This window comes from Taeniopygia guttata, chromosome Z (genome assembly GCF_048771995.1).
Source record: "Taeniopygia guttata chromosome Z, bTaeGut7.mat, whole genome shotgun sequence".
NCBI lineage: Eukaryota > Metazoa > Chordata > Aves > Passeriformes > Estrildidae > Taeniopygia > Taeniopygia guttata.
Genome location: NC_133063.1, coordinates 30,544,572 through 30,563,674, shown reverse-complemented (window position 1 = coordinate 30,563,674; position 19,103 = coordinate 30,544,572). Strand labels below are relative to the sequence as shown.

General features: G+C 38.2%; 1 protein-coding gene across 1 annotated transcript in view; it reads right to left on the bottom strand.

Annotated features, from left to right (window-relative positions):
* DTWD2 (DTW domain containing 2) overlaps window positions 1-19,103 on the bottom strand; it is a 72,855-nt gene that overhangs the window by 18,091 nt on the left and 35,661 nt on the right. The window contains exons 4-5 of the mRNA XM_030257983.4: window positions 16,250-16,439; window positions 733-861 (exon numbers count right to left, since the gene is read on the bottom strand). Coding sequence (XP_030113843.1) covers window positions 733-861; window positions 16,250-16,439 — 319 coding nt within the window. The remainder of the gene's footprint in view (window positions 1-732; window positions 862-16,249; window positions 16,440-19,103) is intronic.

Here is a 19,103-nt window from a genome sequence, read left to right as displayed (position 1 = left end):
CACACAATTGAATTGCAGACTTGGCTCTGTGGTGTAAAAGTACTTGTAGGTGTTTTTCAGAGGGCTTATTAAATTGATATTGCTAATATCAGCAACAAAAGATTAAAAAGGATATTTTCTTAATGACCTCTTCCATCACAGACTAGTGAGATCACAATATACAAGGAAAGGCTAATGTCCAATTAGTATTCTCTGACCTGGGATAAACTTAAACTCAAGAACTATTAAGTCTCAAATTCCTCCAGTGACATGTAAGAGTTGTGAGCTGGCTGGTAGGCAGACATAACCCAGTGGGTTACATTCCATGGCTGAGGAGTGCAGGATATCAGAGGACCTGGCTTTAAAAAGCATTTAATCTTCAAGACAGCTGTGAGAGGGTAGTCAGATCATCTCTGCTGTCTAGTTTTTGGAGAAAACAATTTATTTCTTTCCATGCAGTAACCTACTTTATTTCCTGTCACAAAATGAATTAGGTTTTTCAGAGTTAAAGATCACTTTGTTGTGTTCGCTTTTGGAGCACAACATGAAAGAGTCACAGTACTTTGAACAATCTAAAGCTAATAAATGAAAAATGGTATCCATTGCTGCATTCTTGTTTTAGTTTGCTATTCAACAAAACTATTACAAATGTCATTAAGATTTTAACTATTAAGTTTTACATTAATAGCTAAGTACCTTTGCTGCCCTTCTACCATACATAAAAGAAAAACTCAGGTATTTAAGTTTACATACCTCTTGTATACTCTTATTTTTTTCCATGATGGAAAGAGCAACAGCTGCACATTCAAGAGTAGAGAGACAGGTGTTTGTTGGTTGTGTACGAATTACATATTGACTTGAAATACTGGGTTTTAACTGCACCTGAAAAATAGCAAACTCTAGTAAAATAAACGGGCAGGACAATGGGTAACATGGTATAACTATTTTAAGAAAAGGAAATTTAATTTAACCAACAGCTCCAAAAGCTTTTACCAGCTTTTTAAACAGTGGTTGAAACAACACAGAATTTATACTATTTGACTCTGTGTGAAAATTCAGATATTATTCCTTTATTCCTAAGATTTCCATCTCCACATATATCTAAAATGCAATTTGCAGAACCAACAATGTTTTAGCAACATTGTCAGTATTCTTCACCAAAAATTTTCAGTTCTTTTCCCAACAACATTGTAGTGCAATACAAAAAACCCAGACACATCCTTATAAAAGAGTAAATTAATTTTCTTTTTTTTTAACTCATACCATCAACTGTCTTTTATTTTTCTTCTTGAAAAAATGATTAAGCGATCCCCATGGCCATAATATTGCTCCCATTTTGCCTCCCAGAAGTCTTTTATAATTTCTCACTTTATTCAATCCTTTCCTCCTTCACTTTTCTCATTTTTCCTTTTATTTGAAATATTTCATTTTCCTTCATCTCTCTTACAAGCCATTACCCATTCCTTAAAGTTCAAGATATCCCATTCATAAAAGGAAAACTCCAGACTGCTGAAGATTTCACCTTACTCATTTAATTACATAAATGAGTAAGATGAAATTCCAATGCTTCACCTATCCCAATTTAATGGAAATTTAAAATAGTAAAATCAAAAAAAGGAAACAAGAAAAGAGCAAAAGACATTCTGGAAAGGAAAAGTAAGTTAGCTATAAAAACTTAACTTATGCAAATATAGGAAAATTCAGAAAAATTAAGCCTTTCTCACCTACCTTCTTCAATGTGGTATGGAAAAACCAAAGAGAATAAAATTACTTACAAGGGAAAAAATAGAATTTAGACATCAGTGTAGGTAATGAAAAGAAAAATAAGATAACATTTTCATTTGTTACTTCTCAAGGTTTGCTTTTGTTTTATGCCTTCTCTCCATGACCACGTAGAGATCTTCACCACAACAGAGTAGGAAGCCTAGTTATTTGAAGCACACAGAAAACTATGCGGGAAGAAGTGGTCCCTACTTAGAAACTTCTACCTAGGTATCAAAAAACAGTATGAACTCAGTCCATCATTTCTCCAACACATGTCCTGAGCAGCAAAGCAGACATATATTCACACTTTTTCTCAACAGCTGACAGCTACATTCCTCATGGAGTATCTCTTCAGAAGCTAAAAACACCTGCTGGAGCACCTGCAGACCCACTGGCTTCCCCCTCCTTAGATAGCGCCTTGAGGCTTTTTTTCCTAGAATTTAGGAATAGTTCTGCCTGATCGCATCTATACTTCATTCCTTGGGTCTCACGCTCAAAAACATTTGAAATAATCTACATTCCAGAGAAAGAAAACCTATCAATGACTGCAAGACAATTTCTATAAAGAAAAGGGACCTGCATACTGCCACACAACCATGGAGCCAAAATTTAACTGCAGCCGTGAACTGCAGCTCTCAAACATCTGACAAGGCACAAAAGTGCCACTTTCCAGTACTAACAGCAACAGCAACCAAGTTTCTTCTTTCAAAAGAAGAAAGAGAAAGGATGGAAACAAGTGTTCCCATCCATTTTTCTGAAAAATTACATATTCCCTGGGATAAGATTAAAATACCATAGAGAGTGGTGGACATCAGAGGAAGAATACCTGATCAAGAAAACTGCCAGCTACAGTTTGTCTCTTTGGCTTCTTTCAGCATGCATTTTATCCTACTCTTTAAAGCAGCACAATCTAAATAAAAGATCCCTAGTCACCCGAAATACAGTCAGGGTAGTCTTTGTCCACTGCAAATTGGACAGACTCACCAAAGCTCCCATCTGAAACTAGGTACATTTACTGAACCAATAAAAAAACAATACTCTACCCACTCAGAGCATAAACTGGATGATAAAACAAAGCAGAAGCAATACAGAAACCAAAAAAAATTAGTATAGTTACTAAAGATTTCAGACACAGGAAGATATCTTCTTGGAAAAAAAATGCCTGGACAAATGAAACATTTACTTGTCCTCAGACTTGACTGGGTAGGAAGATCACTTATTTAAGTTTTCACCAAGAGGTCTAAATTTGTATTGTCTTTTGTGCAGTTAATAATTTCAGATACCATATTGCAACGATCTCATCCAAGTTCCTGTATTACTTATGTGCACTAATTCTTTATCTGTCACCTGTGTATCTGAAATCCAGCTGAACAAATTTAGTTAAAATTTACAGAAATATTCATACAGTTAATTTAAACAAAATCACACTATCTCTTACACCAGACTTCAAAATCTCAGTTCAAATATCCTGTTTAAGTTATTTCAAAATAACAATTATGATATTTTAGAAGCACTTCTCCATAAAATGATAGATACCACAATACAACAACTTGTTAGTTTTTGCTTCAAAGTAATTTCAAAATCATATGCACACTTTGAATATCAATTTCTAACAAAATACAGAAATGACAAGTTGAAAAAACAGCAGCCAGTTTAATATTGCTCACCAAAATAACAAGAAAGAAGATGGCAACTATCTCAACCAACTCAAACTAGAGAGGAATTTAGATAATCTGAATGCAATTACTCACTGGAATTCATCCAAGACACTGAAATTAGTGTATCTATTCTCTCTAAGTGCAAAGGAGTCTCTGGGGATTTAATTTCCAAGCCATCAGAAGTAGGAAGCAACACATAAAATAAAGTTGCATTTCTATCTGTAACTCAAGATTTCTGCTTCAAAAAGTCTGAATTTCAGCAATTCTCACAAACTATTACACTAACTTAACACTGGCTTATCTGCCAGTGCACCATTCCTGCAGCAAATGCTACAGCCTTTGAGCATTTACAAAGGATTTGAACCACAGTAAAAATTGTGACCCTTCAGTGTTACTCGGGGCAGTTTTTCTTCCTGAGCCTTCCTTGGACATGCTCCAGGCAACTGAAGACCCAGCTGATCTTGTTCAGCTGTTCAAAATTGATAGGAGGAAAAGTATTGCCTTGATGGGGTCAAAGACCTACTGTTTAAAATCTTAAAAATTTTTAAGTCAGTAAAGACAGGAAACTGATTTCTGCTTTTATTTTAAATAACAGAACTGGAGGTCTAGCAGAAAGCTCTAAGTCCTCTCCTTAATATCAGTATCTTTCTACCTTTTCTATGTTAATTTCTTCATCACTGCTCTTACAAGATTTACTCTCACCATTTTTACTTGCTAAAGAAAACACAACTTTATGCAAAATTATACTTGGAAAATAATGCATCACAAAGAATTCAAAAAAGTTAGTCCATCTGTCTCACAGAGCACACTAAATAATTCTTCCTGTTCTACAGGCATCTCAAAAAAGGCAGAGGCATAATATACTTTTCTGTGGCTTCTATAAAAAACTTAATACTTAAGATCCCTTCCTCTCAATGTTGATAGTGTCTTTTGAAAATCAGAATGTCAGCTTGGGAATAATTTGCTTAACTTTTCAAGAATGAAGGAAGAAATTACCATCTGTCCTCCTACTTAAAACAGGCACTAGTTACTGGTCATGTGTTCTCCAACTTTAATAAATACCTTTCCAGAAAAAAAATTAGCCATTTGTTTAACTCAAAAGGCACAAAAAAAAAATCTCAGCAGGAGTACAACCTCATCCTGCTATGTTGCCCATCCTTCTAGAAGCTAAGAAAAAAATTGCTTTTAAGGTGCTTAAGGTAGTAAGAGCATTCTCTGGAAGCTACTGTAAAAACAACCTCAGACAGAAGATCAGTGACAGGCAGGGGAAGATCTTTCACTCAGTATCCAGTTTGCACAAGCACCTTTTACCTGTAAGCCAAAATAGTTTTCTGTATCTTATAGAAATTTCATGCAGTGAAGTAAAATTACTACCTTGATGCCAGAAAAGACAGGCTGAGTAAATTTAGTCTCAGCATGCTACTGAAATTTAAATCAAGAATATAAATAAATTATCTTGTTCAAAACCTTGGCTTTAATTTAAAGTGACATCTTAAGAGCACTTTCTTTTTAAAATACTGGAGGGAATAACTGCCATGCAACTGTCACAAGTGGACAGCCTGAAAAAGTAGATAGCTGTCACAAAACCTTTGATCCGTGATGGCATGACTTTAAAGACTTTGATGACTGGAAAAAGAGAAACAGAAACCACATTTTTGAAAAAATGGAAAGCAGAATATCTAGAGATCTACAGAGAAGTCTCATCAGCCAGGCAAGATTATGTAGCAGATTCTCCTGGATAACATGCTAAAGCAGAGGGAAAACAAAGAGGTGAATGGAAAAAGCCAGCATGGCTTTACAGAGGGGAAATCTCACCTTCTGTAATGGAGCTACTGGTGGATAAGGGCAGAGCAATTGACACTGTCTACCTGTACTTACACAAAACGTTGGACACTGTTTCACAGGATGTCCTTGTCTCTAAATTGGAGACACACAGGGTTGATGGATGGACCATTTGGTGGATAAACAGCTGCCTGGATGGCTGCATAGAGGGGGTTTTGGCAAAGAGCTCCATGTCCATATGGAGACCTGTGGCCAGCAGTGTTCCCCAGGGTCAGTACTGAGGCTTGTACTGTTCAACACCTTTGCTGGTGACAGGGACAGTGGCATCGAGAGCACCTGCAGCAAGCTCCCTGTTGACACCACGCTGTGTGGGGCAGGGACATGCCAGAGGCAAGGGATGCCAGCCAGAGGGATCTTGGACAGGCTTGAAAAGTGGGACTGTGTGCACATCAAGAACTTCAACAAAGTACAAGTGCAAGGCCCTACACCCAGGTCATGGCAATCCCTGACACACCCACAGGTTGGGCAGAGAAGTGACTGAGAGCAGCCCTGTGGGGCAGGACTTGGCGGGGATGGCTGATGGAAAATGAGCCAGCAGCATGAGCTCACAGCCCACAAAGCCAGACGTGTCCTGGGCTGCACCAAAAGCAGCGTGGCCAGCAGGGTGAGGGAGGGGATTCTGCCCCTCTGCCCTGCTCTGCTGTGGACCTCACTGCAGTGCTGAGAAGATGAAAAGAGGGGAAATTTCCATTACATATTGGTAAGAAATTTTTACTGTGAGGATGGTGTGACACTGGAATGGGTTGCCTAAGGTTAGTTCTTTCAGTTTGTACCCATTATTCCTTGTCAAGTCACTGCAGTTCCTGATGAAGAGTCCCTCTCCAGATTCCCTGCAGGCCCCTTCAGATCCTGCAAGGTCCATGAGGTCTCCACACACCCTTCCCTTCCCCAGGCTGGACAGCCCCAACTGTCTCAGCCTGGCTTTGTAGGGGACCTGCTCCTGTCCCTTTATTGACTTCATGACCCTCCTCTGGACTTGCTCCTACAGTTCCATGTCCTCCTTATGTTGGGGACACCAGAACTGAACACAGCACTGCAGTGGGGTCTCACCAGAGCAGAGCAGAGCAGAGCAGAGCAGAGCAGAGCAGAGGGGCAGAATCCCCTCCCTCACCCTGCTGGCCACGCTGCTTTTGGTGCAGCCCAGGACACGTCTGGCTTTGTGGGCTGTGAGCTCACGCTGCTGGCTCATTTTCCATCAGCCACCCCCGCCAAGTCCTGCCCCACAGGGCTGCTCTCAGTCACTTCTCTGCCCAACCTGTGGGTGTGTCAGGGATTGCCATGACCTGGGTGTAGGGCCTTGCACTTGTACTTTGTTGAAGTTCTTGATGTGCACACAGTCCCACTTTTCAAGCCTGTCCAAGATCCCTCTGGCTGGCATCCCTTGCCTCTGGCATGTCCCTGCCCCACACAGCGTGGTGTCAACAGGGAGCTTGCTGCAGGTGCTCTCGATGCCACTGTCCCTGTCACCAGCAAAGGTGTTGAACAGTACAAGCCTCAGTACTGACCCTGAGGGACATGTATGATCCCGTTTGTTTCTTGTATAAATATTTACAAGCACAAGAAGCAAAAAAATCCAGAAGAAAACAAAAATAAAACCAAAAACCTTCTCCAAAAAAGCAAGAAACAACACACCACCAACCAGGAGGCCTTGCTATCCTTAAAGGATGCAAAATACGTTTGTCTTCAGTTAAAAAAGATAACTGAAATGAAGTCCAAGTGCACATAAGTTGCAGTTGTAATCCAAAAGGAACAGTTTTAACCTGTAAAAGAACACATCCTGAGGCAGATCCAAATGTCAAAAAAACTAAGAGCTAACAGACAGTAAAAGTGTAAGCAAAGGAAAATATTCACAGGTAAGACATAAAGGAAGATGTGATTCGCCTAGGAATATTTGGATTATATATTCTGGAAAAATAATTTAAATACCACCTGGTTATGGTCTAGTTTCTGAAATTGCATGATTTGACCTATAACTAATGAATTAAATAATTTAACACTGCCATTAAGTTATGGAAAAATAATATTTAAGTACATGCCATATAGGCTATTCATGCCATTTCGTAAAATGACTTTGCACTTCCAGTTAATTTCCAGGCATTGTAATTTTTTTTTTTTTTTTTTTTTAGAGAATTTTAAAAATCTAGAAATTATTTCTGGTAATATCTCTCTTCCTCTGCCTACATTTAAAAAATTAATGTCAGCCAACAGTTCAATATTTTATGTGGCACTATTCTTTTAATAATTAATAAAACAGGAAAGTGTGGCAAGGGAATTCAGTCAGTGAGCAGAGTATGAACATAGATAATGGGGTCATGAAATGAAGAAAGAAAAACTAATTACTTGTATTGTCACAGCTATTTAACTATAATTACTTGCAAATATCAGAATATTGAAAATGAAAATTAAACACTTCAGTGTAAAAATGTAGCATCAGTGCAATGATACTGTTCTTTGGAACCTACTAATTATTTTTGCTTTATATAATTTCTTGTTTTCTTGCTGTATGTGAATAGCAGTAAGTATTTCCTTGGATAGGGGAAAAGCAGCAGAAGAAGCTCCTGAGAATAATTTTGGCAAGGGCAGAAGGGAACACAAAAAGAAAGAGTAAAAGAAGAAAAAAGTATTCAATTAATCTAGCTATTTGAAAGCAAATTCAATCAAAATTAAATATATTTCCAGTTTACTTTTTACAAAATGTTCATATCCCATGAGAATATCAGCATGGGTACAATGGTACAAAATTTGCAAATGCTCCTGAACTGTTCTAGCACCTGGATATTCAGACATTTGTCTAAGGGTTTGACAACAATTATGAAAGAAAAGGAGAAAAGATAAAAGCAAAGCCTCTGCCCAAGTGTGAGGAGTCAATTCAGTTTTGTTTTGCTTCAACAGTGGTTGTCAGAGGCATGTGGGGGAGAGGTTGCAAGTGTCCAGGAGGCAGTGAGGAGAAGGTGGAGGAAAGCCTTGTCTCCAGGTTGACTTCTCTTGGCAACCATTTAATGTCTCACATGGGACAGGCAGTTAGCAGGGGAACACCGCAGACACTGTACCCCAGAGACACTCTCCAGTCAGATGGTAAAAGGTCTCTGCCAATGAACTGCCCTGGGACATTGGGCCAATGGTCTCCTGTCAGCAGGCAGACTTTGGGAGGAGCCAGGGCATAAAAAGTAACACGAGAAGCTCGAGGTGGCTGTTCAGTTCTTTGCCTTTTGATTCTTTTCAAATACGCTTTTTGAGTGTGGGCTTTTGGCTTGGGGCTGTGCTTTTGCTTTTGTGGCTTGGTAATGCAAGGGGCTTTTCTGTGACTTGTATTTTGAGACTTCCTTGTCAAAACTTGCTTTTGATGGAGGCTTTTTGAGCCTTACGCTTTTGCCCTAGGCCCAGGCTTTTGGCTTCCCTGCCCTTGCTGGTTCTTGCTTGCCCTTGCATCTGCCCTGCCTCCCTGTGCTCTTAACCAATGACCTGTCTGCTGCATCTCTCTGTCCCTGCCTGAGCCCGTGCCTCATGGACATCAACAGCACTCCCTCACCTCCAGTGGTAATGCCCTCTCTTTCCTTTTGTTTTGTCTCCCTCTTCTTGCTCTGTCTTCTCTAGCCCTCTTTGGTAGAGTAACTCCTTTTTATCTTGCTCTCTCATTACCAATAAATGGATCTCAGATGCAATAGTTGCCTTACTTGGCTTAATTTTTATAACCAACCATCATTATTAAAAGAACTCCTCACGGTTCCCCGCAGTAGAACATGACTCCAAGAATAAAGAAGTAAACACTTTTGACATCTGGTAAATAATCTCACACCCTTCAGTCACAATGAAAATGTCACTGTATTGAGAGATAATAAATACACACTTATGATCAGAAAAATGTCAATGACCAATCTAATTCAAATTAACCTAAATGTTACAAGGACAGAATGCTGTTGATTGCTCAGCATCGTATCTCAAGTATGCCTGCAATCCTGACCCAAAATAATTCCCAGCTCTCTCCCTTTGATCTCAGTTCTCTCAAACAGCAATTTCTGACAGTCCCAGCATAAAACATTTTGTTGTCTTGAGTTAATTTTAAATTTTTTTGTTGTAATAAGACAGCAGCTAAAAACACATCAAACATTTCACAATATGTACCAGCTGTAATTATTATGTTTATCTTACAAGTCATCATACACAGGAATGGTTATGAACTACTTAATGAAAACAAATATTCTTGCTACTGCAAAAATCGTACAATTGAAAAAAACCAATATAATGTACAAACAAAAAATTATCAAGGGTCACAGAGTCTCCTTCGCTCTAAGGACTACTGGGCTACTCTGTGGGATTATTAGTAAAATCACCAGTGTCATGTACAGATAGATAAGAAATGTGTTTGGAACAAGTCAGTGAAAATGCACTGTTTTTCTTCCATAAGTACAGATGAATGGTTGAATCAATACTTTCCAGGACCAGCCTTATGTCATGGTTTGACATGGCCACCAACTGGTTTGACCCCAACTTCCTGAGAAAATTCCCTTCCATGTCGAACCACGACACTTTACTAGTTTTCCCTGCTGCAACCACTGTGGCTGGCCTTTGTTGCCTTGGGATCTGATTTGCCTCCTGCCCACCTGCCTTCTTTATTCATTATGATACTTCTTTTCATTGCAGAATTAAACTGGGCATTGTTCATTTATTTAGGTTCTATGGCAAAATTTAGTATTGAATTTTTCTCATGCAAATTGTAAACTGTAACAAATAAAATTAGAGAGAGCAAAGCATAAAGATAAAAGGAGACTGTAAAAAAAAATCATTTACTACTTGGCACTTAAGTATTATTATTTATTACTATTTATTATTTAGCCCTCATAAAATCATTTGCTGAAGTCTTGCAAATATGGAGATAAGAAAAAGTATCTTTCTCTGTATCTCCTGAGCTCATTTAATAGATTTTATAAAAAATTCAGAGAGCAATAGAATAAGAGTCAATTAAGATACAGCCAGATGACAATAGTGACTTGATATTTTGCTTTTACTTCTGTTCTGGGTGTTTTCTGTGTGAAGATGAACAAATGGTTTTATATTTCCACTTTTACATTCATTGTAATCCACTCTCAAGGTGTTACAACAGTTTGCTATACAACATAAACTGTATAACACTTGTGTCTGTGAGCACTAACCACATTAGAAGGAAGTTCTGACTTTCTCTATAAGGAATTTATCTGAATATCATAGTACACTTTAGAGTAACTGCTTGCTCCATCAATGAAATTCCTCTGATTTTTGAACGTGCTTTCAGAAACAAAATGCTACTCATTTCTTAATCCCCTAGGTTTGAAAATGGCATACTCCCATATAAACTTTTTTTATGAGAATATACTAGAGGACTAGATCACAAACCCCATTTACTGTTAAAAAGTATGATATAACTATTCAATGAACCTCAAACCATTACAGTTTCTCCACAAACTCGTTCATGACTTTACCCATCATTAACAGAAAAATAAAAAATTAAATTCAGCGTTTGTTCAGCTATGCATAGTGCATAGCTGAGCAAATTAAATTATGCATTAATTTTGTATTGATAGTTCTGGTATTGCTGCAAGTTGAATTGCTGACAGAAGACCCTACAGCCAACTACAATTTAGTGTCCTACATATTTTGACACTTTAGCATTTCATCACATCTGCCATACAATTTGCTTTAGACCAGGTGGCATTTTATGATGTCCTTCAGGGGAAGCCCATGGGACTCTCCTACCTAGTAACTCCAGCAACACCACTTCAATTGAAAAGAAGGTGGACCCCTAGAAAAATGGGGTTTTTAAATGTCTTTTCTTTTAAATAAAAAGAGTGGCAAGAGTTTGTCCCTCGCTTTCCATACTCCATGAGCAGTTCCTTTCTTTCTTTTTTAGTGCTCAGTGAGGTCTTGAGAATAGCTGGCAGGTCCCTTCAATGATTCTTACAGAAGAGGGTTAAGAATGCTCTCCCGAAGAATCCCTATGATGACAGAGTTTCAAGCAAGCTGTTTGATAAGACTTACTCTCATGACATCCCATATCATCTGTGAATGTATGCTTACCCAGCAGAGGCAACACAGAAACCATAAACACAATCCGGTAAGTGCTACTCTGCACAACATGAAGTTTTGACAAGAGCAACAAGGTAAGTTGGCAAAGAATTTTTAAAACACATGTTAATGTGATTGGTGAAAGAGCAAAACTCTAGAATCTCAAAGACCAGTTTGTGCTGACAACTGCTCAGGCATATTACGTGATGGTCAGTGAACAACTGAAAAGAAACAGAAATGCCTAAGTGTTTAATAAATATTTAATCACACAATCTTCCAAACTGTAGCAGATTTAGGCCACGTTTCTCAGAAGCTGAGGATAATTTGCCTGACAAATTACTGAAGTTCTCTTCCATTGACTGGAGTTCTAGACAGCAAATAACCTTGACATTTCAAATTTATAGGGCCTTCTCAGAAGACAGAACATCAACTATAAAGTGGCATCATTGCTTTTAATTAACCAGTTGATGAGGTCAAAGAACAAAGTTTCTTATCATTGGCAACACCTTTGGTACACTTTTCCTTTGTATTGAACACAGTGAAGCATTTTGAGTTTTGGTTTTTGGGTTTTTTTTTGTAGTACTATGGTATTTTAATTTAACAGTAAGTGTTCTTAACAAGCTGATTATATTGTTTGCAAACAGAATTACATTTAGCAGACTGTACCCACCTTATACCCAGAGAATGACACAAAAAGGTCAGACAGAAGAGAGTAAATAAACTCAGCAGGAATGACCTTTTGACAAGTGCAGTGCTGAGTAAGAACATTTATGTGGTACCTTGAAACTTTGCAGTTTATTGCCACAAACAACTTTATAAATCACCGTGAAGGTCTTGCCTCGAAACCATTATGTTTACCTTTAATAGGCATCAAATGTACAACCTATTTTAACAGCTTTATGAGGATGCATTTTACCACAGGATTCCTAGGATCTCATATAAATATGAGCAGTTTAAAAAAATGTTTAAGAAAGAAAGCATATGGTAGCATTTACCTCACCTACTTAGCAGATCACATTTTTTCTAGTTCATTTCAAGCCCATCAAACAGTATAATGAAGCAAATAAATTCAATAGGAAAAATGGAGAAAACTGAATTTAAGAAAATGTTTAACTACTCTGGGCAAAATTTGGCTAGGATACCTGAGCTGAAAGCCCATCATACATAAGAAGACATAAAAATCTCAGGGTTTTTATTTATTTATTTTCACAGAATCATAAAATAGTTTAATTGGAAGGCACTTTTCAAGGGTCATTTAGCCCAGCCCCCCTCCACCTGGTCTTGTTGAACCTCATAAGGCCAGGTTCCACAGGTACACTTCTTGAGCTTGTTCAGATCCCCTCTGAATGATGTCCCATCTTTCAGGAGTGTCATCCCACCACTCAGCTTGTAGTCATCTGCAAATCTGCTGTGGGTGCACTTGATCCCTTTGTCTGTGTCATTCCTGAAGATACTAAATAACACTGCTTCCAGTAGAGACCACTGAGGGTACCCCTTGCCATTGACTGCCGCTGGAACCATTGACCCTCACTAAGCTACCACCCTCTGGATGCGACTGTTCACTTACTTCCTCATACAACTAACTGTATACCTATCCAATCCATCTCCCTCCAATTTAGAGAAAAGGAAGTTGTGTGGGACCCTGTCAAAAGCTCTACAGGAATCCAGATAGATGACACCTGTAGCCCTTTCCCATAGCCCTGTCCACTGATGTAGCCCCTCCATTGTAGAAAGGGCTGGAACTAGATGATTTTTAAGGTCCCTTCCAACCCAAACCATTCTATGGTTCTATAATTTGCAGAAGAAATTTTTGTAGACACTACAGAAGACCTTAAACTAATTGCCAAGGCAGTAAAAAGCAAGTAAGGTGAGCTGCAATGAACTCAGGAGAGGGTATCCAAGAGACTGGGTGGATTGCTGGCTGAAACATTTCAGGCACATGTGGGGATAAAGGGCAGGTTGGGCTTTGCCTTTGTTGAGGTGATGCCTTGCCCTGCACACCTACCCCCCGGGCCTGTATCCCAGCCCTACAGTGGCCACCACTCCCTGGCATGACAGAGGCAATACTCCACACCTGGCCCTGAAGCCCCAGTCTTGCCCCAGAGCAGCCAATGAGGGAAGTGCCATCTGGGGAAAGGGCACAGGAAAGCCGAAGTGTAGTTTAGCCAGGACATGAAGCAAGCACAGATCTTGACTCTACTTCCTGCTGGACTTCCAATCAGCTGAACCCCATGAACCAGAAGTGTATGCTCTTTTATACAGCTTTTCTGTCTTTCTCTCTTGCTTCTAATTTCCTCTTACTGGAGTTTGGAGAAACTTAAAACTGGATGGGCTTGGAGCCTGCTAAGCTGAATGGGGTATCAAATGAATGCTTTGTGAAGTGTTTTATGTTGATTGTATGTTGTTTTGAACTTTTGCCCAAGTTCACTGCTTTTCTGAAGTTGGCATTAAAGCTTACTTTTTTAATTTGACTGCTTAAGGATATCCTGTCAGCATTTCTCCCATGTGTCTAACTCTGAGTACATGAAAAACTGTGAGCCCCTTTTTAAGAGGCTTGTCAAACCATTTCTTGGGGCTTTACAGGTATTATTTTACATATGATGGAAGTAAATCTACAAAGACTGCATGTATTAAGAGAGAGTCTTGCATAAAGCTAATCAGTCATCATATTTGATTACTACTAAACAGAAGGTCAGCTAATTGGAATCCCAGTTCCAATTAACAATTAAAATTGTTGGACCAACAGTTTTTCAATTTGTATTACTACAAGAAGTGTATAAGGTGTATTTTGTACAAAGATTTCAATGCAGAAAAAATCTCGTCATCAATGGTCCAACACAGCCTTTGCATTAAGCTGCACTCACAGCACAGCACAAATAAAGCTACAATAATAGTCAAACTACTAAATGTAACCTTTAAACTTGATCTAAGAAACTGAAGTCAGACAGGTCATACTTCAGCATGGGAAAATAGTTTTTCCTGCAGGAAGCTATTTTTGTATTTGGGAATTCCAGCAATATCACCATAACACATCCACGTGATTTGAATAATAGAAAGTATCAAGTAGCATATAAAATAAAAATCAAACCAAATATTAATTTTAGCTCTGACATATTTACCAGATGGATTAAACCATCTACCACAGTTTAAGAAAAAATTAATACTTTTATTAACATAATACTTCAAGAATCACTCTATCACTGTATTCATTTACTCTAAGAATTTAAACCCTTTAAAAAAGAGCAGCAATGCAATTCCAATAAAAAAGGATAGGGATAGCAGAATATACCTTTCCTTGAAAAAAGGGCCAGATAAGAAGTAGAGCATTGATGAATAAATGCAAATGTTAAAGACTGCAATCAATGCAATACAGAATTCAAGTATGCACAAAGAAGCAAATCTCCTAAGAATGTGCTTTTATATTCATGCTGTCTGCTGATGTTTTTCCCTAGAGCTCGAAGTATGATCCTTTGCATCACTGTTTCATAAATCAATGCCTCTGAACTTTCTCAGAAATGAAGTCTATGAGTCACCCCAGTGACCAATCACATCCAGTCATTACTTCTGCAAAGTCTTACACCGTGTACAGAGGTGCCAGCTTGCAGGGTGGGAAGGCACACAGTACCCAGTTATCAACTTCCATCCAGAAAATCTCTCTGGGCTGTTACATCTTTACAGGTTTTTATCCATGTTCATGCACAGAGAGTTATAGATTAACACCCTACACCTAAATTTGCTCCTACGGCTATAAAGTTTTGTACAAAACATCTTAACATATAGAAAACAGTTATGGGCAAATTAGGTGTCTATAAAACCACATGTAGATGTGATTTATAGCTAGTCTTTGTGGTGTAATAACCTCCTGTGATAGGAACACATTTGTTTGCAAACATGAAACTTTTTTTCATTTCTTGTAGTGCACACATACACTTAATAACTTGGTGAAATCTAATGCAATAGTAAAATAAATGTTAATTAAAGTAACAAACTGGGTATTATAGATTTTTTAAAATAGAAATTATTTCTATATTTCTTAATTTTGTTAAATAAGGTTTCATGCATTATAGTCAACACTACTGCTCAATTTTACAAGAGTTTTTTGGTATACTATCTTAGCACATTTTCATTACATCATTTTTACTTGCTCTATCACTTGAAAGTCTTTGTCAGCTCCAATTTGCCTTAGGCAGGATTTAATACTTTTAAAAGCATTACTTGTATGTAAAATGATCCATAAGTCTGCTGTCCATTATTTTAATAAAATAAACAATTTAACAGTCCCAGAGATACTAATTATGACCCAATGATGAAGGGAATTATTTTTTCCATTAGTAAACCTGTTGGTATTAATAATTTTTCTAAAATGCACTTTCAGTTATATCCCTGAATAAAAATGGCAGCTTTATCAAAATTAAATGTAGACAAAGAATCCTAGTCTGATGCAAATACTTAAGATCTACACACAAAATTCTTCACACAGTCAAATGGACAGTATTTGTAACATGTTACCTGAGACAGAATTTTTAATACTGTGGAGACCACATATGAGAGGGATGTGACCATTTTCTAATAGGATGAAAATTCACCTTTCAGCTTTCCTATTTCTGCACTGTAAAATATTTATGCACGGGAAAAGAAACACTTATTTCAATCTATATATTCCAACATCTTAAACAAGATACTAAAATTTTCTACACAAATTAGTTTTCAATCTTGCAAAACAATGATTCACTATGAAGTTACATACACTAACTCAAAAACAAACAAAAACAAATTTAAAGTGAGAAAGTAGAAACCCTCAATATTTACAATCATCTTTACAATTTTACAGATTGCTTAAATAATTGCTCAAGCTGTCTTCTCTTGTTAGCTGATTGCATCCTCAGAAAACCACTCCCTTCTGACTGATCAGAAGGAAGCAGCTATTAGACAAATTTTGAATTTTTATTTTACAATTTATAACTCACCTGCTTGGGAAGGCGGAAGAGAGAATTTTTGTAAAATATATCTTTAGCCTGACTCCATGTTCCATCAATGATAATCATAACAGATGGACTAGAAGACATCACTGCAACTTCTTCCAAATTAGTTGCTTCGGCTCCAGGATACAAAATTAGAGTATTGGGATTTCTACACACAGTTGCTAATTCAGGATACCTTCAATGCACAGAAACACAAAATTAAATTAATTATTGAAATATTAGCTCCCACTCATCTCCACCAAATTTTACTTAGAACGTCTCTTTCTCATCTATCACCTTCACCTTCCAACACTTCAGAAGTTGCTGGTTTTCCCCAGCTTCTAAGTGGGGGCAGTCAAAAAAAACCCACAAAAGTGACCAATGAAAGCTGACTAAAGCAGTATGTCATATCTTTTCCAATACTTAATCACTACTCTAATGAGTAGTGGAGCCAAAGACATTTTGAATTCTTTACCAGAATTTAATACATGTACTCTAGAAAAATTTGTTCAAACACTTGGCATAAAATTACTGCAGTTATCCAATTTTTATCCTTCTATATATGCAGCATATTAGCAATTAATGATCCACACCTACAGGACACTTTTGAGAATGTTATAATTTCCATTGGTTTGGGTTTTGTTTGAATTACTACTTATACTAACTGGCACAGTTATAGTTCCCATACTTTTACACTCTCTTCTTCCTTCCTGTTGCCTTCTACGTTTTTCAATGGACCACAGGAGTAACAACTGTCTATTAAGTGTACTGTTAATGTACATGGAAACTCCTCAAGTTTTTGCAGGACACCACTGTCTTAGTCTGTAAAAACCTGTGAAAGACATTGTCATTTAAATAGAACTCCAGGTCTCAAAAGCCAAGCATAAACTAGTCTGGCTGAACACTCCAAGGATAGGGCAGCCACAGCTTCAGTAAGTTTGGAAACCTAGGGCAAGAGCAATATTTCTGTCCACCCTGACTGGAAACCTAGGGCAAGGGCAATATTTCTGTCCACCCTGAGGGGTTCTGACTCCCAGGGAAGCACTGACTTTGACTCTCATTCATGGAGAAGGCCTCCAAAGCCTCAAATTAAAGTAGAGACCACAAAACTGTGAAATAGATTATAGAGAGTAGTATAGTATGTCACTTGGGTGAGAAATTTAGGTTTTTGGATTTTTAGCATTTTGTAGATGGGGACAAGATAGAGGGTATAGGGTGTTGTCTCATGTTCCTTTATCTTCCTTCTTCTTTCTTCTTCATGGGTTTAGGTGGTATCTTGTAATTGGGTATAAAAATCTGCATTACAGGTCTTTAGGGGTCTGTTATTGGTTAGAAAGGAAAATAATCTAGGTGTCACTTCCTAATTGAGTAACTTAGTTTTTGATGAGACTTAAAAGGTCTTGTAACATGAGATTGTTAGCCATTTTTGTGCTGTTTTCATGCATGCAAGGTCTGGTGCAGACAGTGTGCTGAAGTTTTGATAAGATAACAATAAAACAAGAAGCTGAAGACCAAAAAAGTCCAGTGCATCTCCTTTTCCTGATACAAAACTGCTCCAGGAGGGTTTCCCCTGTCAGGAGAGCCTCCAGGGGGAGGCCCAACGTGGGACCAACAAAGCCATAAGTAAGCAACCTGCCTCATCCCCATAAGGGTAAACAATTTATTCCTAGTATCTAATCTAAACCTACTACTGACGGTTTAAAACCATTTCCCTTGTTCTAGACCTTGCAAAAGTCTGTCTCCAGCTTTGTTGAAATCCCCTTTAGGTACCAAAAGGCTTCTATAAGGTCTCCCTTGGAGCCTTCTCTTCTCCAGTCTGAAGAATTCTAACTCAGCCTTTCCCATAAGAGATGTGTTCAGCCCTCTGATCATCTTCATGGCCTTCCTCTGGACTCATTCCAACATGTCCATGGCCCATATCTTTTCTGTGTTGAGGGCTCCAGAGCTGGACACAGTACTCCACATGGGGTCTCACCAGAATGGAGCAGTCAAGCAGACTGGTAGGGGAGAACCCAAGAAAAATCTAGTCTTGTAATAAAGGCTGTGTTACTTGTCTGAAACTCATTTCTCAGTCTTCAGTCTTACCTCAATCAGAAAGCATGAAGAAATATAAAGCAAGGATTGACTGTCCAAAGTATGTGACATCAAATAAGAAATTAATTCTACATAGTACCTCAGTGGTTATAAGGTGTAACTGATTTGGTAAGATGAGAAGAGTTACGTGCAGTTGAAACACCATGTGAAGTGGAAAGAGAAGCCAGCACACCTCAGGTGTATCGGAATGGGATTAACAATAGCCAGCACATAAAGTGAGCTCTTCATGAAACCTATCAAGATCCACTAGGTGCAAGATCATGGACACAAACAAAGGCATACTGTAAATATCTAAGTTCACACTGAGAAATTCCTATTGTCACTGTCACCTGGAGCTTTTAAGTTTCAGGAACCGGGAACCTGCACCACTTCTCAAAAATCAAGCAACAATCATGTGTTCTTGCACGGGGAAGCATCAGTAAGAGTGGGGAGGACTAGGGAAGAAATAAATGGTTCGGAATGAATTTTGAGTTTATATACATGAGGTGTACTTAAACCTGGATTCCATTATCACTCTCTGAGGAAGCATGTGGAAAAAAAACAATTTTGAGATGTTAAATTCAGACAGAATGGAAGTCCAAGACATTGAGATCCTGAGATTAAGACTCAAATGGGACCATACAGGATGTACATGAAATGAATGTGGAATGGAATTCAGTATACCTGAGTAAGCCTGGAGATAGTATTCCACCACCTGACCACCCTCTCTGCCAGCCTCCTCCCTCCAGCAAACAGTCCAAACTGATTCAGCAGTTTCTTTCAAACT